The sequence below is a fragment of the Danio rerio genome, chromosome 1 (assembly GCF_052040795.2).
Source record: "Danio rerio strain M-AB ecotype USA chromosome 1, GRCz13ab, whole genome shotgun sequence".
In the NCBI taxonomy this organism is placed as follows: domain Eukaryota; kingdom Metazoa; phylum Chordata; class Actinopteri; order Cypriniformes; family Danionidae; genus Danio; species Danio rerio.
The window spans coordinates 31,945,001-31,967,501 of NC_141021.1; the positions used below are offsets into that span (position 1 = coordinate 31,945,001).

The 22,501-nt window shown below is 35.3% G+C and overlaps 1 protein-coding gene across 2 annotated transcripts in view; it reads left to right on the forward strand.

Annotated features, from left to right (window-relative positions):
• ankrd10a (ankyrin repeat domain 10a) overlaps positions 1-16,071 on the forward strand; it is a 33,198-nt gene extending 17,127 nt beyond the window's left edge. Inside the window, exons 3-7 of one of the 2 annotated variants that reach the window (XR_015475594.1) lie at positions 3,966-4,057; positions 9,605-9,717; positions 14,177-14,412; positions 14,491-14,577; positions 15,183-16,071. Coding sequence is in view for 1 of the 2 variants with exons in the window: in NM_200980.1 (NP_957274.1) it covers positions 3,966-4,057; positions 14,177-14,412; positions 14,491-14,577; positions 15,183-15,565 (798 nt within the window). In the remaining variant the exon portion in view is untranslated. 2 annotated transcript variants of the gene reach the window in all.
• Positions 16,072-22,501: the final 6,430 nt, after the last annotated feature.

Here is a 22,501-nt window from a genome sequence, read left to right on the forward strand (position 1 = left end):
AGAAAAACGTTTGGAGCATTTTTTATTCGTTAAAAATAAGTTTTTTTTTTTTAACGAACAGCGCCCAGCGGAAGACCATGATTGTCTGTTTGATCAGTTTGCCTTCTCAGATCATCACGACTTGCATAAAATAAAAGATATAAAACAGTTCAAGTATAAAACAATGGTAGCTTAAACGTTAAAGAATGTGTGCTATTAGGCGCATAGTTTGCTTATAAAAAGCTTGCAGGACATCGAGGCGCCAGAGCAATCACTTGCATTTTTTCAGTGGGAGCAATTTAAAGTTATCCGTCATTTTTGCTCACAAAGTACGAGTAATACATCAAAAAACGTTACAGCGTTTTTATAAAATAAAGAAAACCAAAATTATGCGCTTTCTGTCGTCTGGTTTTTGAACAGGAGCGCTTAACAAAATGAAGCAAAATGTATATGCCTCACAGACATAATAAATATATTTATAGAAAGCTTTAAATTATTACTTAACGAAATAAAAATCGAAAACAAAAAAACTCCTTCATGTAATCCGTAAAGATGAATTTCTTTCTAAAGGCGAGTCCAAGAGGAGATTGCCAGTCAGGATCTTTACGACACTGACTCAGAATAAGTAAATAATAAATTAAAATAATAATAAAATAAAATAATAAAAAAATAAAATAAAATAATAAATAAATAATTAAGATATGTCCTTACTCTTTCCTCGACACATTCATTGTTATTTGTTTTTGCCGGTGCTTGGGGCGAGTTTTAGCTTATTGTGTGCGCTTGAACGCAGATTCACAGTAGCAGTTTTAACATGGAGTGACACGACATCTGACGTACAGATGACACTGGCACAGTCCGGTTTTCCACTGTCATGTGTCACTCGCTAGTGGCATGTGTAGTGACCTGTGTCACTCAGAGTGTCGCGCTGCATGTCACTGCAGTGACATTGACACCCGGCGAAGCTTATGACATTAATTAACACGAGCAAAACCATATTTAATCATTACGCGACTTTTAACCTAATTTATCGCGTCGCAAGTTAGTTTATTTGCTGAGCTACTCCACGATGTTTTAATTTAAACGCATTTATTTTATTTATTCGTAGTCATACTTCCGTACGTAATATAGTCATTTGACAGTACATGTCAGTCAAATTTATTGTGGCATGCTTATTTATGGGAGGGGTTACACTTATCTGTTGTACTGTATATTATTGCATGCTGGCAGTTCCTTTGTTCCCTACAATATGGACTTCTCTATGTTTTTAATTAATTCATTTATTTTATTATTTAACTTATTTTCATTTTAAGGTATTTTAAATAATATCCTTAAAGTTATAATAAAATGCATGTTGAAAACTCATAACATTTATGCATGTAAGATAACAGGTGTCATTTGCCTAATGATTTTTAAATATTAAAGCAAAGAGACTTATAAGATTAATGTGCTTATAACGTGCTAATACTGACACCTACTGGCACATGTCACAAGATCACTGACACTGGCATGTGTCACTGACATTACTGGCATGTGTCTAAAAAGAGCCACTTGACAATAATGATGATCAGGGTTACACATAGGCTGTTAATATATTTGGGCCCAGGGGCCCACAAGTTATGTGTTAAAAGTGCGTTGCATACATAGTACCCCCACCCCTACTCACCTCAGGGGCAAGGGAAAAAGGCTCAGGAATTTTTTCCACTATCAGCCCTGTACTAGCCAAAATAAAACAAATAAGATTTTGTTCAGAGGGAAAAATATTATCAGACAAAATATCAACATTTCTTTGCTCTGTTAAACATCATTTAGGAAATATTTTAAAAAGAAAAAAACAACAAAAGGGGGCTAATAACTCTGTATATTTATTTACAGTAATTTTTAAACTGTTTTTAGGGAAAATTATTCAGTTCATCAAGGCTATATTTATAAATGTAAAAAATTTTAATTGTTAAATATTTATCAAAATTTTAAATAACTGCTTTGTTATTGTATGTAGTTTCAAATAAAATCATTACTCCAGACATTATTGGTTTTATTACTATTACCATTAATAAATATAATAATAATTAATATTAGTGATTTCTGAAGGATCATGTGACTGGAGGAATGAAGCTGAAATTTCATCTTTAAAATCACTGGAATAAATGAATAAATTATATGATAAACTACTTTTAAACAGTTATTTTATAGTGCAACATTTCACAATTTGTATTTATGATGAAATAATTTCAGCCTTGGTGAGCAGAAGAAGCTTATTTTAACATATTTAAGCACACTGACCCCAAACTTTTGACCAGTTGTGTATAGAATATTTTATAAGTGAAAATGTGCACTTTAATTTTAACAGCCCACAGACATCGTCACCAAATACAAATCGAGGTCAGACTTTCTCATACAGAGCCTCATTTCAATTGTCAGGTTTTGTAGATATCTATCTATTGAATTAATCAATCTGTGAAAGAAACGTTGGCTATAATTCTGTATTTTAGGCTTAAATTATAGAGAGACATAGCAGATGAACCGAGACTGCATCAGATCGCGAAGCAGATCAATGTTGATTTTTTTTTCGAGCTGTCAGTGCAGAAATGAACAAAACAACTGGCCTAACACAACATATTGTAAGATTATAACATGGGAAAAAATGATCATAATAACTTAGGTCAATTTTCCTAACGGATAAACCGAGATCAGGCTGGATAAACAGCTCTCTGTAATATTTCAGCATGCTTTCACTTTCGCATTTACCGGTAGGAATGGCCCCGGGCCATCAGGCAGTCGTTATTGTCGAGCCCTGTATATGTATGTATGTATGCATGTATGTATGTGTATATGTATGTATATGTGTGTGTGTATATATATATATATATATATATATATATATATATATATATATATATATATATATATATATGTATGTACATATACACAATCATACATACATATACACATATATACATATACATGCATACATACATATATATATATATATATATATATATATATATATATATATATATATATATGTGTGTGTGTGTGTGTGTGTGTGTGTGTGTGTGTGTGTTTATATATATATATATATATATATATATATATATATATATATATGTGTGTGTGTGTGTGTGTGTGTGTGTTTATGTGTATATATATATGTATATGTGTGTGTGTATATATATTTATATATACATACATACATATATATATATATATACACACACACACACACACACACACACATATATATATATATATATATATATATATATATATATACATACATATACACATATATACATATATACATACATATACATATATGTATATATGTATATATATATATATATATATATATATATATATATATATATATATATATATATATATATATATATATATATATGTATATATATATATATATGTATATATATATATATATATATATATATATATATATATATATATATATATATATATATATATATATATATATATATAACATGCATAAAGGCATGCACACTATCAAGCAAGACATATTATTGCCTTGTTCTGAAAGGAAATCAATGAGAGGTTCCTGTTGCATTACTATTACTTTATCTATTGTGTGAGTTGGCCTACATTTTATGGCATTTTCTGTGTTATTTAAGGGCAAATTGTGCTCAAGTTTACTGCTGTTGTATTGGGCTAAAGAGTTTAGGGTCTTTTTGGGTTGTGTTTTCCAAATCCATCTTAATCTTACATTCATCATAGCTCCTTTAGTAACAGTGGTTTTTATCAACTTTTGATGCATTTGGGAAACACAGCCCTGCTTGATAACCTACATCAGATTGACAACAGCCAGAACTGCAGACATAACAATTTTAAATAGCTTTTAGAAATCCACATTATTTTATTTATTTTATGTCCAGACAACTGACACCTTTTCTGTTGCATGGCCTGTTTAATTAATATTGTAATAAAAAAAGTTTGCTTTTCCAATATGGTTTCAGGATTACGTTGGTGAAGCACCAATTCACAAGGCAGCACGGGCTGGTAACATGGAGTGTATTAATGTCTTGTTGATCCAGGGAGCCAAACCGGAGTAAGTTTCAGCCTTATTTTAATTATTTGTTTAAGTTAATTATTGATTTTATTTGGTATGTTTTGTAAAGTAATTTTTAGGAAATTCATCAGAGTGTGTCAGGGAAACTCCAAAGTAAAAGAGCTCTGATATATAATTTGTGTTTTTATTTTGATAATTTAAAAAAAACAGTGTTAATTTAGTCTAGAAAAACATTTTTTCTCAAGCAATCAGAATTGAAGTGCAAGTATGTGTAAAAAATGTTTGCACACAGTAATTCCTCTGTGGCCCATAGGACTCACTGTTAGCTTAGGACTCGCACTAGGGCTGCTCGATTTTGGGAAAAATCATAATCACGATTATTTTGGTCATAATTGTAATCACGATTATTTAAAACGATTACTGTTAAAGTCAAAATTATTAGCACTCCTGAAAATTTTTTTTAAAGTAAATATTTCCCAAATTAAGTTTAACAGAGCAAGGAATTTTAACAGTATTTCCTCTAATATTTTTTCTTCTAGAGAAAGGATTTTTACTTTTATTTTGGCTGGAATAAAAGCAGGTTTAAATATTTTGAAACCCAAGTCTATATTATTAGCCCCCTTAAGCAATATATTTTTTGATTGTCTGCATAAGAAACTACTGTTATACAATGACTTGCCTAATTGACCTAATTAAGCCTTTAAGTCGCACTTTGAATCTGAATGCATGTATTTTGAAAAATATCTAGTCAAATATTTTGTGCTGTCATCATGACAAAGATAAAATAAATCAGTTATTAGAAATGTGTTATTAAAACTATTATGTTCAGAAATCTTCTTTCCAGTAAACAGAAATTGGGGAAAAAGGGTTGCTAATATTCAGGATGGCTAATAATTCTGACGTCAACTGTACATATACAGTTATTTTCCACCCTGCAAAGGAAAGAGAAATAAATACAATAGAATAAAAATATAAAACAAAATGTGCTTTAAACATATTCACTGTAAGAAAAACATTTTAGCTACAAAAGTCCTTCAGTCAAGAGCAGAGATGCATGTTCTCCATTTGCTGTTTGATTAATAATCATAAAAACAGGCGGCAGCAGGATTATCGCCCGCTGTCTCTTTAATGGTTTCCCTTTCGCGTGTCTTTTAATTCTCAACTCGTTTGGTTATTACACAAATGAGGGTTAACATGAATAATCACTAAACACTGCGTTTTGACACCTATTTGACCATTAAAGCGCTCAAGTTAAGATGACTTAAGATGTGTGCGCACTCCTTGTCTCAGTGTGAGAGTGAGACCGAATGCTGACTGCATGCTTCTGTTCTGTGTGTGCGCGGCACACAGAATCATGCGGTCTTTCGCGCTTTTAAGAGCAACATGTGTATAACTGGAAAGAAGGCGGTAAATTATGCAATAATTGTTTATTTCGATTAATGGTTTTTCATAGTTATTAGAAGCCGAAATCGAAATCGGATTTTCAAATAAATTGCACAGCCCTAATTCATACTTAAGCTTAATTTACCCAAGAAGTTCAAACATCAAATTAATAGGTATATAAAATTAAGTTATTTTTTTATATTGTCATTGTGTCCATCCATTGGAAGTTTTTTATAACCAACAATTGGATGCATACAGGTACAAAATTTAAATGTTGTTTTATTAGATGCAGCTACAGTCAACCACAAACAGAGCTCTTTTAATGGAAGTTTTTTTTTTTTCACTGTAATGAGTGTCTAAACCTGACTATAAATATTTAGTTGTTTTGTTATGTTTTTTTGTTTAGTGAGTCCATTTTATTAAGATTAAATAAACACAAAACAATTTCACATAATTTTTTTTCCCGCAAGTAAAAATATCTAAAAATGTGGTCATCGTTTAGATTCATCTGTTGAAAAGTTTTACACAACCAAAATCTGGATGCACAGAAGTACAAAGAGTACATTCTATGTTGATTTAGAGTGAAATTCACTCAAAACAAAAGGTTTATTTGTTTTTATTTTTATTTCTTATTTTTTTCCAAAACAATGATAAAGAAATCTAAATTTTAAAATGTTAAAGACATATCTTGCCATACTTCAAGCTAACATTTCATTTTGATTTATATTGAATATAACGTTCAGTTTGTAATTAATTTCTTTCTGTACTTGTAAATTTTAAATAGACCAGTTTTTGAGGACTTGATAGGCTTTGGTCAAAACTAGTATATTATAGCAGGGCTCGAAATTGCGACCATTTTGGCTTCGGATGACAGAGAGAGCTACTACCGCGAAAAATTGTAAAGCGCTGAAGATGAAAATGAGATAACACTTGACAGATTTAGTTTTAGAAACCCTCTACTTACAAATAATGACACATCTTACTAGTGATCATGTGCTGAATGTTAATCCACCACCTACACTTTTCCAAGAGTAGAAGACTTCCATTGGCTTCAAGTCCGCTATGAAAAGTCTGTGAGATGGAGTTTTCAGGTAACTGTTTGCCACATCTAGCACAGGAGCTTCTGTTTAATCATTCATATAATTGCCAGATGCTGTCCGCCGTGCAAGGGGCAGCTATATGTCAAATGTAACACCACGTACATCGTCGCAAACAGGCTTACACTGAGCGAACTAACATCGCTACTCATAAAAAGACTGGTGTTGCTTTTAACATGACGTATGCATATAATAAGGTACAGTATGTGTCAAAAGCATCAGTGCAATATCAGACAGCACTTGTGAGAACAGCAGAGTTTTACCGTTAACAGATTCATTCAAGCAGTGCGTGCAGGGCCGGTGAGCGCTCCGTGTATGCTTTGGTCACTCAGTTCTGTTATAAAAATGTATTTTCTTGTGATAACGGAATTTCGTTGAGACATTTTCCTCATGCTTGCATATATGCATATATTTTAAATGTAGTATAAGCATAAGTATATATATATATTTAAACACATTTTTAAACTTGATTTTTCATAGATAGCCAGTCATGACTTCGAACAGTCTTTACTGGCAAAATGTGCATGAAAATCCCTTTTGATTGTTCACCACCCTACTAAAAAGCATTCAGTTGATATGGCATAAATAACTACCTTTTTTAGCTTGTATGTTTTTTTTTTTAGTAGTTGAAGTAGTCTAAATATTTTATAATAGATATAATATAATATTTAAATGTTTCTTTTTTTTTTCTTTTCTTTTTTTTTTTTACTACAACAAACGAACACAAACTCAGCTGGGTTATTTGGCAATTCTGTATAGAGTTTGCATGTTCTCTCCATGTTCACGTGGGTTTCCACCAGGTCCAAAAACATGTGGTATAGGTGAATTGGATAAGCAATATTGTCCGTAGTGTATATGTGTGTTTCCGAGTGATGGGTTGTGACTGGAGGAGCATCCGCTGTGTAAAACATATGCTGGATAAGTTGGCAGTTCATTCCGCTGTGGCGACCCCAGATTAATAAAGGGTCTAAGCTGAAATAAAATGGATGAATGAATAAACTAACAAAAAAGTAAATTAGTAAACCAAGTTATTAAACAAGTTTATTAGTAAACTGCAAGAGTTTATTTTTTATTGCAGGGTTCAACGCTAAAGATTTTTTCTACTGGCCTGATCGGTTCAGATTTTTACTTGCCCTGCCAAAGTTTTCACTGGCCCCACTAAAAAAATAAGTTAATAGCTATTACTTAGCCACATATTTTTTTGTGTCAAAAGCCAAAAATAACTATACATACACTTTTTATTCAGCATATTTTTTCTTTAAATACAACTAGGAATTTAAAGAAATTACAGTTGTGATGTAACAAAATTGAAAAAAAAAAAAAAAAAAAAAAGATACATATATACATACATGCATACATACAGGGCTGAAAATTAACATTTTTACTTGGCAGCACCAGTGCTCCTAACTTCAAAAGTTAGGTGCACCCAAAAAACTATAAGTACCGCTACTACAAGTTTTATATTGACAGATTTAACAGAAACTAACAAACAAAAGTCTTCATGTGCTCACCGGCCCTGCACACACTGCTTGACATGAATGAGATGAACTGAGTTAACGATAATAATTGTGCTGTTCTCACAGGTGGTGTCTGATATTGCACAGATTATATTGACATTTAACTTATTATTTGCGTATGTCATCTTAATTGAAATACGGTCTTTTCATGAGCTGTAATATTATTTTACACTTTGTGATGGTGTATGTGCTGCCAGTTGCATGACTGACAGTATCGTAACAATTAAATGATAGATTAAATAACGTCTCGTGCTTAAAATGTGTAGATGTGGTCAACGTTGTTACCTGAAAACACGCCCACTGGCTTTACGGTGATTGGCTTTAGTCATTTTCATAGTGGACTTTAACCCACTGGAAGTCTTTTATCTACTTTTCAAAAAGTGTATATGGTGGATTAACATTAACCATATGATCACTGATAAGATGCCATATTTTGTAACTTTAGGTGGTTTCTAAAACACAATCTGTCAATGTTGTTTTCATTCTCTCATATCCAGACCTACATTTTTTGCAGCTGTAGCTCTCTGTCTTCTGAACTGAGTAATTGACTGATATTAACAAATCCATTCGCATTCTGTTCTAGAGCTGTTGGCCAATAAGAAGAGCTTGAAGGTGGGGTGGAAATTGTGAGATCTATGTTAACTACAGCAAGTTGACATGTTCCTAAACATTTTTTGTTGCAAAGATGTATTCTGCGTGAATGTCTCAAATCCGCGCATACGGCGAACGTTTTGCAGTAAAAACTGATCTCACGGCAACAATTTCATGCAGCGCCGGTTTGCGTAACCTGACAGAAATTCAATAGGCTGTTTACCATTCTAAATGGTAAGCATTTAGAATGCATGGCACTGTTCAAATTTCTGCTGCGCCACAGAGCACCATCTGATATCTGGTGTGTGACCCCCTTTTTTGCCTTGCATGCAATTGATAAGCAGTCGCAGCCAAATTAAACATAAGTGACAAGGCAGTACTGGCCCGGTCAGACCAGTAACCATCTTGTCTACTGTCACGGGCGTCTCTCACACTGGCCCCTAGCCAACGGGCAGTCCTAATTGTCGAGCCCTGCTATTGGTAAATTGGTAAATAAATGTTGGTAAATCTAAGCTTGCAAGAAAAGTAATGTGTTGTTTTTTTGTTGTTTTATTTGTATTTGTGCAAGTGCAGAGGCTATACAGGAAAAGCTGAATGCTATCAAATTGAGAAAAACATTCATTTTAATGTTACATTTTTAAAAAATCTTCTTAATCTTTGACAGCCTTAGTTATATCATATGTGACTGTAATATAAAAGCCATGATGTTCTAGATATTTGGAAAAATCTGTCGCTAAGAAATATTGTTTTAAGGAAAACTTAATGTAGGGCAGGACAAGCAAAGATGTCTCTACACTGAATGCCTGCTTGTTTTTATGCATCATAGATCATCACCTTCATTTTTTTTAATAATCTGTGAGCTTTCAGATGAAAGCAGCATGTTTAGAAAAACTTAATGAAGATCCATTGTGAACTGTTACAGAGAAGGAAAATCCCTACATATCTCAATGTTTTGCAGCGGTTGAATTTGAACATCACTTGATTTTTCTCATGTAAAGCCCAGAAAAGGGAGGGAAGCATTCCAAAAACAGCAACCTTCAACGAAACACCCTTACAATGAGCGTTCACACTATCGCTTCCTTCAGTATCTACGCACTGGCAATCTGTCGAGGTATTTCATGTGGTGATTGGTTTTGATTGTAGCAGAACGGTCATGATAGCATTTAGACCTGCATGCTTTGTCTAGACAGCAATGTTTTGATACGTATTCTGCAGTTAATTTCTCAACTAACAAGAATAAGGGGGGAGGCTCATAAACAAATGGTTATTAAGCAGTAATGAGTTTGAAAATAAAGGGATATTCACCCAGACATTACGTTTCTTACCATTTATTCGCATTTAGTGGTTCTTAACTCTTGTTAATGTATTTGTTATCTGTTGAACATGCAACAAAATATTCTGAAGAATGTTGGAAAAGTCATGTCAATGGCAGTTTTTTCCACATCATTCTTTTGTATATCTTCCTTCCGTTCAACAGATGAAAGAATCTCAAAAAGATTTGAAACAACTAGAGGATGAGTAAAGGCTGACTGAATTTTAATTTTGGGTGATCTATCTCTTTAAGCTTTAAAAAAATAAGGTATTTTGAATATAACAATACAAAGAATGTATTAAAACCTGCTTCTATATATTCAAATATCTCTTTCAATGCCAAATGATATTAAATGGTGTTCACCCCAAAATGAAAGCTGTCATATAATTTAAACTTGAAACACACATTTGTAAGAATAGATAATTAAAAGTCACATAATGATATTGTAACAAAAACCGGACAATTTTAGATTTTTTTATTTTAACAACAAAAAAAAAATGTAATTATTTTCAACTAGCCAAGGTGGCAAGTGTGAGCAGCTGTCTAACCCACCCACCCACAGCTCAAATCTACCCGCATTTGGTGGGCGTTAATGTCAAGTCCTGTGTACAACCATAAGTCGGCACTCACAACCTCTTTGCTTTGGCAGTACATGTGCATATCCTCACACTTTAACTTTTGGTACATATTTTGCTATTCATGGGGACCAAATTGCTCGCTGCCATATTTATGTCTGATACGGTAACTCTCACAACCACAGCGCATTTAAATGAGACAAAATGAAATTGATATTTTGCTAAAGAACAAACAAATACTGGTTATGATGCTTCTGATGATACCTCAGACTTTTTCCACCTTCTTTCAAATCTGTGATTTGTCTGTCTCAGTTTTCTTCTCTGTACATTTATTCACGGCATCCCCACTGTGTGCCGTGGCCAGAAACTTTAGGACATACAGCCTACATCAGGATCAGAAAACTTACCCGAAAACAGTATTTGAAGAAAATACATTCTGGTGATCTGCTGAACCATAGAGTCTAGTAATAACCTCCAACACTGGTAAAATGTATATCTTATTTGTTCACAATGCACTCCAAACAGCAGCGAAGCTCATAGAGCGTTTACAGTAAAGACTATAGTACACAGAGACCATTGAAAATGTATTGGATGAAGTGTATTTTATCACAGAAAGTGATATAGATCTCAGGAATTAACATGACATCCATGACATTTATTTGTGTCATCAACACGGCAGATCGCAAATGGTGCTCGCGTGTTTCTGACACAGACCCAAATGAGGGAGAGCATGCTCTTTAAGAGCAACACAAGTATGTCAACAAGTACAGATAACAGATCAGTGTTTGGGTGTGCAAATTGAGAGATTCGTTAAGTTTCAACCTATGATGTGAGAGTACCAATGTGGAGTACATTCATGTGTGTCTTTTCAGTACTTTAACGTTCCACAAAAACGAATTAGGTTTATTCTTGTCAAGCTGGTATTGTTGAGCTTTATACACATAATATAATTCATAAGTATATCCAAGTTATGAATATATATGCTTAAGAGAATTCTTTCAGATTTTATTCAAATCTTCACTTTTTGTCAAAGTCTTTAGAATTTTGTTAATGACATGTGGTTGAGTGAATGATGACAGAATCTTTACTTTGGGGTGAACTGACATTTCAACTAATACACCCTCTATTGACATTTTTCGGGTTTATGCATTGGGTTTAGCATATCCCTGTCATTATGTACGGTTAATCAAATACATGTAGTTGATTTTATTTGTAATGCATTTTAATAATATAGTTTGGCAAAATTTGAAATGTATTTGCTTTTAATGTAAATGTTATGATCAGTGTTAAATATTATTGATTTAAGAGTTGAAAACTATTAATTAAATCATACAATCCCTCACTGAATAAGTGAGATGTAAGCTAACAATTAGAAACAAATAATGTGATCATAGTTATTTAATGTTTCTAACCTACATGAAACTTCACAATTCCTAATTACTATTTTAGTGACTCATTGGAGACTAAGTGCTATTGAACATTCCTAAATGTTTTTTTACAATTTAATTAATGCATTAAAAATACCATGTAGCATTTGATTATTGTTTATTATATATATTAAACCATGCTTTTAATTAAACTGTAAGTAATGTTTAAAATTGGACATGAAAGCTTATCAGAGAGAACCTGCATAAATATGTGAACATGCATTTAAATGAGCTCTTCTCTCAAATTGTTACTGAGTTAAGGTGGTACTACCACAAAAAAAAGTTACTGTTTTTGCTTTGATACTGAAGTAACTTATACTTCTATATATCATTATTCTTAAATCCAGTATAATGGAATCATATGCTACTAGCTGTAGGAATTGTCTGGCATTGACTGACATATTGTTTAAATCTTTACACAATAGTTAAAGGTGCTGTGTGTAAGTTTTTGACTCTTCTAAAGCATAATAATACCATATTATGTTTTTAGATATTTAAGAAACATGCCAAGTGAACATACATGTTTATCGGAAAAACAATGCTGAATTCAGATATTCTGCTTTGAAAATGTGTTTTCTGTACCGGAAAGCTGTCTTTGTTTCGTTAACTTTAACCTGCCCAGTGCCAGTTCAGCCAATTATCTTTCAGCACCCTGGGCTGCCTTGCTGGAAAATACCGTATTTCATTCATTCATTCTTAAAGCATACGTACGTGACCGAAATGTGACCTCCAGTGCACAGTAGCAGACTCTGAAATGAGAAGCAGATTCAGTTCCACATGAGGTTATTAATTAGCAAATTATATAAATATTAGAAACGTAAACCTTAGGTGATCAGGTTACATTCTAACTGCGTGTCCTAACAACACACTTTGTGATAAGATACGCAGTGATAAGCAAGTTGGCTGTTTCCACCAGATGAAACACGACAGAAATTAAATTAAAATACAGCCATTAAGAAGCACAGAATATGCACTCACTTACAAAATGTTAAGTTTTATAATGCATTTGTTACACAACCCTTTTTAAGCGTGTAAGCGTGTATTAATTGTACACGCTGAATCACTCATCTGTGTCTAAAGTTCATTTCATAAATTTCAAATGGTTTATTTTATTTACATAATCTGAGGTGAACTGTCTGCTGTTGCTTTCAGCATTTAGCAATACATGCCATGCCAGTTTTCTGTTGTTCGCCTGTTAGAAATAAAAGTCGTTTCTAATATATTAATTCGAGGTATTGGTTAGGACACAAACTTTTTTAATATGGAAAATATTCCTATCAGGCGCCGTTGCTTTTATTTAGAACACTGTTTAAATCACTCGCTCCGGTCCTCAATCTGGCAACCTGCGCTTGCATGTGTTTTGATCCAGGAGTGCAATATCTAGTTCAACCACTGGATGTCAAACTTACATACTGCATCTTTTAGAGGTTTAGTCTGACATACTTGGAAGCATTTAATACATTCTTAGAACAAAAAGTGCATTTCACAAAATGAATAATTAAAATGTAAGCACATAATACTTAAGGCCTCCTATTACAAAGTGGGACTCAAAACAGTCTTCACTAGTTGCCAGATTATATTGTTTTGTTGTTGTTGTTGAACTTTTCTCAACATGAAAACCTTCAAGGAAGTCACAGAACATTTGTGTGCAACCAAATTGCTAAAAGATTATCAGACATTAGATTTTTTTAGTTTAAACGTTTAGCATATATTTTTTATCTGTTTAATAATACTAATTTTAACATTTTAAATAATAATCCCTACAGTTTATATTGTGTTTTTCTAAAATCTCCTCATCCACCACCAGAGTGCAGCATCATCCTAGATAACGCGATGGCAGCCAAATTGTGCCAGACTGCACATCAGCTGATTGGTGGAGGGGGAGACTGAAGAGTGATGAAGTTAATTATTATATGGGGATGGTTAGAAAGCCATAATGGACAGAGGCCAGTGGGCAAATTTGGCCAGGATGCCAGGGTTAAATCCCTACTATTTACAAAACATTTCAACTTGTATTAGCAAAAATTGGCAAGAATTTTATTTATTTATTGTTCCCCCCCAAGAATAGTATTTTTTACTTATGCAGAAATTGAATATCTGTCTGGGCCTTTCCTAAAACTAGCTTCTAGAACAAAATGGGAAAACTTTTCAGTCTTTTAAATGCTATCCAAAAGTGTTAAAACAGTGCTGATTAGATGATTCCAGGACCAACTAATTTTCGTTTTGTCTTCTTTCTTTTTTTTACTCACTGTGCAGCTTGAAGAATGCAAATGGTTTAGTTGCAGCTGACTTGGCTCATGCTCAAGGCTTCCATGATTGTGCTCAGCTCCTCTGTAATGCTCACAACCATATAAATCAGCTAAATGGGTTCGGACATAATGGGACTGACCACGTACACATTCAGGGTCGCAGTCTTTTGAATGGGACAGCTAATAGGAAAAGATTTTTTGACAGCACAGAGCCAAACAATGTTAAAAAAGCAAGAACTGATAGTAAGTATGCTTTGAAGTTTTTTTTTTAAATATATATATTTATATCTAGGCTATAATTATTTAAATTTTTCATTTCAGGAATGAATTCCTCAGTGAAGACAAACAGTGCAATTGGAGAAGAGTTTGAGAGTATGAATGTGGAATCCACTGCTGAAATACAATCAGGTGGGACTGGACCTTCTCCACCAATGTCTATTGACCTTGAACATCGTGAAGACAGTGTTTCATTGAGGATCCCCTCTCCCAACCCAAAAATGTTGGACCCCACAGCCATGACTTCTGTTCCTGGCCCCTGGCTATGGACAAACTCTTATGCTTATTTATGATGGCCAAGTTTCTTGAGGGAAATCTGCAGTCTGTCAATGCGAACAACTTTGCTAGTGTATTCCTATGTTTTGAGGCTCTGAAATATCTATTTATCTGAATTAGAAAGACTGTTTGCCAATTATGCACAATTATGCATTTTGGGTTATTTAATGGCAGTTTGTAGTTCATTTGAGTTAAAGAATTACATTTGCACTTAGGTGTTTTAGGGCATTAAAATAAGAAAAAAGCTTGTGACTATTTGGCAGAGTAGGCAGTAGGCATAATTTCTTGAATCTTGTATAAAATGAAATGTCGTGTGAGCAAAAATACACACAATGAAAATGAAAAGAAAACGAATGTGTTCTGGTACAATTTTAGTTTCTCTGGTCTGGTCCAAGTTGATGTGTGATCAAGACATTTGTTCATCATTCTGTTTCTGACACGTATCTTGTTTTGAATGACAGATGAAGCCATAGCCACAGGTTTGAGGAATGGTCATGGGCATCACAACAGTTTCACTGTCAACAACTTCAGCACAAACGGGCAATGCTATGAATCTTTTTTTAATGGGGTTGAGACCATTCCAGCTGAACCAAGAATCGACATGTGTGGCTCTCTGCACCTCAGCGGCAGCCCAAGCAGCTGTGTGTCTCACCGACCGGCATGGGATGCATTTTCTCCAGATTCCAGTGAACATCTACATTATGGACACTACCATGGATTTGGGGATACGGCAGAGGATCTGGAAGATGCTAGCATCTGTCATGAACACAGTACAACTGTGAAAGTAGAGCGGCTCTATGACCAAGAAGTTCTCAGTGCCGTACAGCTGTTCCATGGATGTTAAAATCCATGGAATTTGATCGAAAATGGTCATATTGATGGCATTACAATCAGCCTTAAACTGAATGGTTGTCTTGCACCTTAATGCAGGCAGTAATAAGAGTTTTTGTTTGTTATAAATGGGGAAAATCTTTCTACCAAAGGGAAGCAAATGTATTGCATTTTTGTACCTGACCTGACATAATGACTTTATTTTATTATATGTATGTGTTTGAACTCAGCTTAGCCTAATGGGTGCATTTCATTTTCCCCTATAATAAAATGTTAGAATGTTCAGATGTACAAGGAGTTGATTTTGTGTGTATGGATTTATAGTTAATTGGTAGTTTTGTGAAAGTGAATACAAGCTTTTTGAAAAGGAGAATTTTGTACGATTTGTTGTATTACTTTTTTTACTTTTTCCTAAGAAGCAAAGCTTACATGCTTACTGTAAAACTTTATTGAAAGATGTATGACATTCCTTCATCTTTGTACCTTATGTTTTGATTAAAAACCATGTGTACATTAAAAGAAGCCTCTTTGCTACACAAACACAATTCTTATATATTAAAGTGCACATATATTAATTTTCTTTTCAGCTTAGTCTTTATTAATCCAGGGTTGGCACAGCAGAATGAACTGCCAACTAATCCAGCACATATTTTACACAGCGGATGCCCTTCCAGTTGCAACCCATCTCTGGGGAACATTCATACACACTCATGCACACTCATACAGTATGAACAATTTAGCCTACCCAATTCTCCTGTACCACATGTGTTTAAGCTGCGGGAAACCAGAGCACCCAGAGGAAACCCACGCGAACGCATGGAGAACATGCAAACTCCGCACAGAAATGCCAACTGATCCAGCTGAGGCTTGAACCAGCGATCTTCTTGCAGTGAGGTGACAGCGCTACCTACTGCATCGCCAGTGCACACATATTTTCATAATTTTTATGTAAAAACATTAAATCTGTTTATTTAAAAGCTAAACTATGACTTTGTTTATATTTATTTAAGTGCATTGTTTAACCCTCATTTAATCTCTGATGTGTATTTTCCATGTGGCACTCAGAAAAGCAATGGAAAAATAGCTCTTTACATCATATCTGAGATTGTTGATGCTGCATAAGTTTTTTGTTTGTTTTTCGTTTTTTTTTTTACTTGACGAGTCTGAAATAAGGACAGGTCGTGGTGCAAAACAAAAGAAGAAATTTGATTTGCAAAATTTTCCTATGGGAAACACATACACACCAGTTTTCTGCTTCAAGTGTAGGACCATTGGACACACGGGTGTCACCTGTCGTCTGTGCTGACCTTATATACTAGGTGCGCTCAACTTCATGCAGCACTGCGCAGATCGATCGAAATCTGTCTTAAAGCGGTGCATGCTGGTTAGAAATCTTGTCCGGATTGATGCTGCATCAAAGTACCGCGACAGCGCTCCGAGATCAGACGGCAACCTCAAGCCGCCTTTCCACTGCACACGACATTTGAACACGACTGTCGGAATACGCCCCCCTTGTGGCAGCCGCACAGTATTTTCAGCTTTAGTGCACCGTGGGGGAGAAACTGATTGACACGTGTCCGAAATAAAGGAGTGCAAAAGCAAGATCCTTTATTCTCTGCGTTTACATGGTTTAATGAATGAAAGAATACTAGAAACTCATAGACCGCTAAAATATTGGAGGGAATGTGGAGACAACATTAAAATATATTTTTTATTACTTTCTTACTTACATTTATGAACAGAAAAGTTTTTTTTAATATAGACTTTTTAGATTCTGCTTTTTAGACCGATCTGCTTGGACAAAACTGCAATACATCATATGCGGTCGGCAGGTCGCATACAATCTAGTAGCAGGAGTTCAAATATTTCAACGGATCCGCAGCTCAATTCGGATCCGAATTTTCCGCATACGGAGATGATCGGAACTCCACGCAGCTCCTGGACTGCTCTCCATTGGAGATGAATGACTTCCGGTCTGTCGTTTGTCGTGTGCAGTGAAAAGGCGGCTTCAGACAGTGCAGCATCTGAAGAGCGGCTGCAGGAGCTCTGATGACGACACCGATATTACACGATTGGCCGAGTTCACCACATGACAATAAACACGTGTGTTTCGGGTTTATTATTGGACAACTTTCGATTCAAAAGTTTCAAAACAAACAATTTACTTTTCATCCCCACTCTATCTTGTACACATTTTGCTTATTAAAAGACTATCAATATTTTACTGCAGTAATCATCTTTTGTTAAATAATCTGGTTATAAAGGCAGGCTTGTTTCCACAGGTTTATTTACAACTTTTTTATACAGACTATTTACTGCACCCAACTCCACAAACGATTTAAATGATCTATTTTAGTGAATAACATAAATATGAACTCAAATAAACAGACTTAAAATAAAAATAATCATCTTTATATATCCTGCCCTAAAGCTTTCTTAACAAATTAAGTTAAAGAACTATTTTATTAAATAATAATAAAATGATTTTATTATTTTAATATAAATATATATTTTATTTCCTGTCTAGCCGTTTATACCTGGTCTTATACCTGGAAACATCTGCTTAAAATGTAGCTTACCTTTTGTTCAATATTTTTGGATTAAAGTTCTTTTTTGAAAATTCTTTGAAATTCTTTCATTATCTAAAATAATCTTTTTTATCAAGACTTAATCAAAACACCTGTTTTGCGTTTTACATTGAAACGTTTTTCTCTCTTGCTTTTGTTTTATATTCATTCATTCATTTTCTTGTCGGCTTAGTCCCTTTATTAATCTGGGGTCGCCACAGCGGAAGGAACCGCCAACTTATTCAGCAAGTTTTCACGCAGCGGATGCCCTTCCAACCGCAACCCATCTCTGGGAAACATTCACACACACACACTCATAAACTACGGACAATTTAGCCCACCCAATTCACCTGTACCGCATGTCTTTGGACTGTAGGGGAAACCGGAGCACCCGGAGGAAACCCACGCGAAGGCAGGGAGAACATGCAAACTCTACACAGAAACGCCAGCTGAGCCGAGGTTCGAACCGGCGACCCAGCGACCTTCTTGCTGTGAGGCGACAACACTACCTACTGCCCCACTGCCTCGCCCTATATACTTGTACATATACAGCACTATTCTATGCCATTTTTTAGTATAAATAGTATAAGTAGTGCATTTACAGTACTTACTCAATGTTTGCTTATTCTAAAAACAATAAGAGCACTTTAAATACCTTTAACTATTAAAGAGAAAATATTATGCATTAAAAATCGTTAACGACAACAGGCTAATCTGCATGCAAGGTCAAAAAACACTTTCATTGTCTTATATTATGCATTTATTTTTATCTAATTATCCCAACGACTCCCATATGATTCGTTCAACGATTCATTTGTTCCCAAACCCCTCCTTTGTGCGAGGCTAATCTGCACTGATTGGTCAGATGACCCAGTCTGTTGTGATTGGTCAACTGGGTTCAGCTCGAAACAGAGAGAAACGCCCAGCACGGTTAAAGCCTCATTCACAGTAGGTGTGACTCGCAGTGGCAAAGCGACATGCATTCGATTATTTCAACGAAGAGTGAGCAACTTCCTCGATCTCAGGGTGCTTTCACACCTGTGAATCAGTTAATTTGTTCCGTAACAGGGATTAAAATTGTTATATTGTTGCTCTTTGTTCTTGGTGCGGTTCGCTTTCACATGGCAAAGTTCGGTCAATTTTCCTAACAGATAAACAGGTCTTGTTAATAGTTCAGCATGCTTTCACTTTCGTATTTTACATGAAACACACAATTACCAGTAGAAATGACATCCCGCCCTACACATAATTCTCTCTTCATATAGCCGTATATATGCCTATATATTATTATATATTCACATATGCCAAATGAACCACGCCAACTGGGCAAACAAGACAGGTTCCGAAACAAAAGTCTAGGTGTGAAAGCACCCTCAATCTACACGAGTGACAGCAACTGGGTGACTGGGTGGGTGTGTCAAGTGACGCAATAAAGAATCCTTCAACTTTATACAAATAAAAAGCATCTTTCTTGAGCGTCAGCCAATAGAAGCACCAACAGAGCTCATGTGATCCTCTCTCAGCTCGCTCAGAGGCCGGTTGTAGAGGGTATATGCCGAGCTAGTGTTTTTTCCATACTGATAAACCCCCGGTGACCTGTTATTATGAACTTTTTTCCATTTTATACGGTTCCTTTTACAGCATTCAGTTAAATAAACTTTGGCATTCATTTAGTTGCTCAAGCGTAAAACAAAACAAAAGCCATTTACTCGCACGCACCAGTCAGAATTGGCAGGCTATCGCAGAAGCTATACTGGGGTTAAATAAATGCTCATAATACAAAGACATGGTGGGGGAAAATGTAATTTAATGCAGTGCTTCTTTTACAATCTGAGACCTACTTTATATCGGATATCACTCAGCTAGTGGAGATTAATTAATTGATTGATTTTTAAAGAAAACAGACCCTTAAACGCGCCGGTTTTTGCATTGGTATACAGTTCGCCGAAAGCACTCAACTCTGGTTACTGGCAAATTAAAAGTCCCATTAGCATGCTTCGGCATATACCCTATTCTCTGTGCTGTAGACCTACACAGACCTGCGTTTGCAGCAGGTCGCCACCCAGAGCGAAAGGCAGCTACAAAGTCGCTGCTAGTGTGAATGAGGCATTCGAAGTTGTCAGAGCGCTGAGTAAATATACAAATGATAACAACATCACGCACTCATTATTAATCCACACAATTGACCCTTCGCTAAGCCACACCCAAACACCGCTACACACCAATCGTGGCTTAGCAACGGTAGCTACGCGCATGAGGTTTGTCAAGCTTTCGAGAGAGGGAAACAAGCCAAAGCGTTGTGCATATGGATTGTGCAAATTTTACCCGGTATCCTAAAAGTTTGGATGGGGTGGTGGAATTTTTTCTCTTTTAAAAACCTACAACCCAAAAAGAGAAATGCCAGCGTGGATCAAGCTCTGTGAGGGGTGCTAAGGGAGCGGAGTTAAGTTGGTTTTGTTTTGATATTCCTGACACATTTAGTGATAGACCGACGGCAATAACTCACACACCTCTTAGTCTAAACAGATCTAAACTGTGTGTCCTACAAAAATACAAAGCAGGTTATGTTTCACAGTTGTCTTTTTCTTTTTTTCGCTCGATATTATGAGCACTGCTCCGTTTAAGCCTTCGCCATATAGTCATACTAATAGCAATCATATGTCCATCTCGTTCTAGCAACAAATATTTGACATTACATATCAACAGATCAAAACCGAGATGTGATCACAAACTGGGCACTTGCAATCAGTATACTTCACCCCTGCTGTTTTTCAGTCATTTATAACCCTCATGTGCATGTCAGAGCTACAATTCACCAATGTTTTCGTCTGTCTTTTGAATGTTTAGTCATTCATTGGTGACGATGTTATAGCTGGTAGGAAAACCACCATAAAGGTTGTCTGAGAACTAATTTTTCTTGTTTCAGTTATAATCATTTTTCATGTCTGGCTACTAATACAGTTGACCAAAAACTAATGAAGTATTAAAGCCTGACAAAAGTTATAACAAATTAAAGAGCATAGCAAAGTCAGTTTGTCAAATATTTCACCTTTTACTTACTCTAACATAATCCTGGACTAGGCCATATCTTGAGCTGATGCTGCGGCGGTCATGGAGGAGCAGAGAGCATGAGCCTGATTCCTGAAAAACCCCAGTGACAGATGAGTCACATTGATCCCGTGGGCCAGCCTGATCACCTGCCGGTAACCTACTCACACCTGCAGTTCTCCAAGATGGATGTCCTGTGTTTCCCAGCCTCCGGCGCCTACTGAACTGAACTAAATTGAATTTAAACTCTAAAGACTAGACTGACACAGTTTCAATTTACTAGAACTTCTATGTTAAGCTGCCTTAACACTATCTACATTGTAAAAGTGCTATATAAATAAACATAAATTGGATTGAATTGAACTCTATGTTATTTAGCAGCTTTTACACATCCTTTTTTCTTCAGTGTTTTAGACAGTATAAATAATCAGCAGATTTTAGTGCAATCTGATGCTGGTGTTTACAGCACCATAATGGCTGCAAATACAAAACTGTGATGTAAATGAAAACACTCTATAGCGGGAGTGCCCAAACTTGGTCCTGGATGGCCGGCGTCCTGCAGAGCTTAGCTCCAGGACTGGGTTTGGACACCTCTGTTCTATAGGTTCTTTTGATTTGAGACAGAATAGGCTATTATAAATTGCTCTTGACTTTCTTGCTTTTTCCCAAGCCATGGATTTCTGTCTGTCTTACATTTTAGATATTGCCACTTTCCTTTGTGTTTGTGATTGAGCCCAGCTAATGAGAAATGGAACCATTTAACTGAATATCTCAACCAATCATCTCCCCAAATCACACCTGCTCATTCAGGCAGTAAGTTGGATCAATTGATGGGTCAGCAAGTGAAAATGCTCTCTGTCAGTCTTGGGTTTGGATCTTTTTTTTTTTTTTCGTGTTGTTGCTGCTGCTGTAGTTTTGTTTCATTTCTGCATAGCAACACCCTTTAGTTCCTTCACCGTGGTGACCTGCGGTCAAGTTCTTCCCAGTGTCATTATTACTACTTTTCTGATGTCTAGAACTCTTGCAAGCCCTGAGATCATATCATTGGAAGTACTGTATTCCTCTCATTTCTCCTCCTCCCATCTCTTAATGGGAATAACAGTTGATGTGGTAGAGACACCCTTTCAAAAGCTCAGCAAAACTATCCACTTGTGACTTTACTTTCACTTGTGGCATTACTTTTTAAACTTTTTAATTACATCGTACTTCCACTTTTTGTAATTAAAAGCATAACTCATAACTCATAAAGCATAATTTTCTCTTCTACTGCAGTACTTCAATGCCAGCATGACATTAAGGGAATATGCAGCCCAGCTAAAACAGTGTGCTGTGAG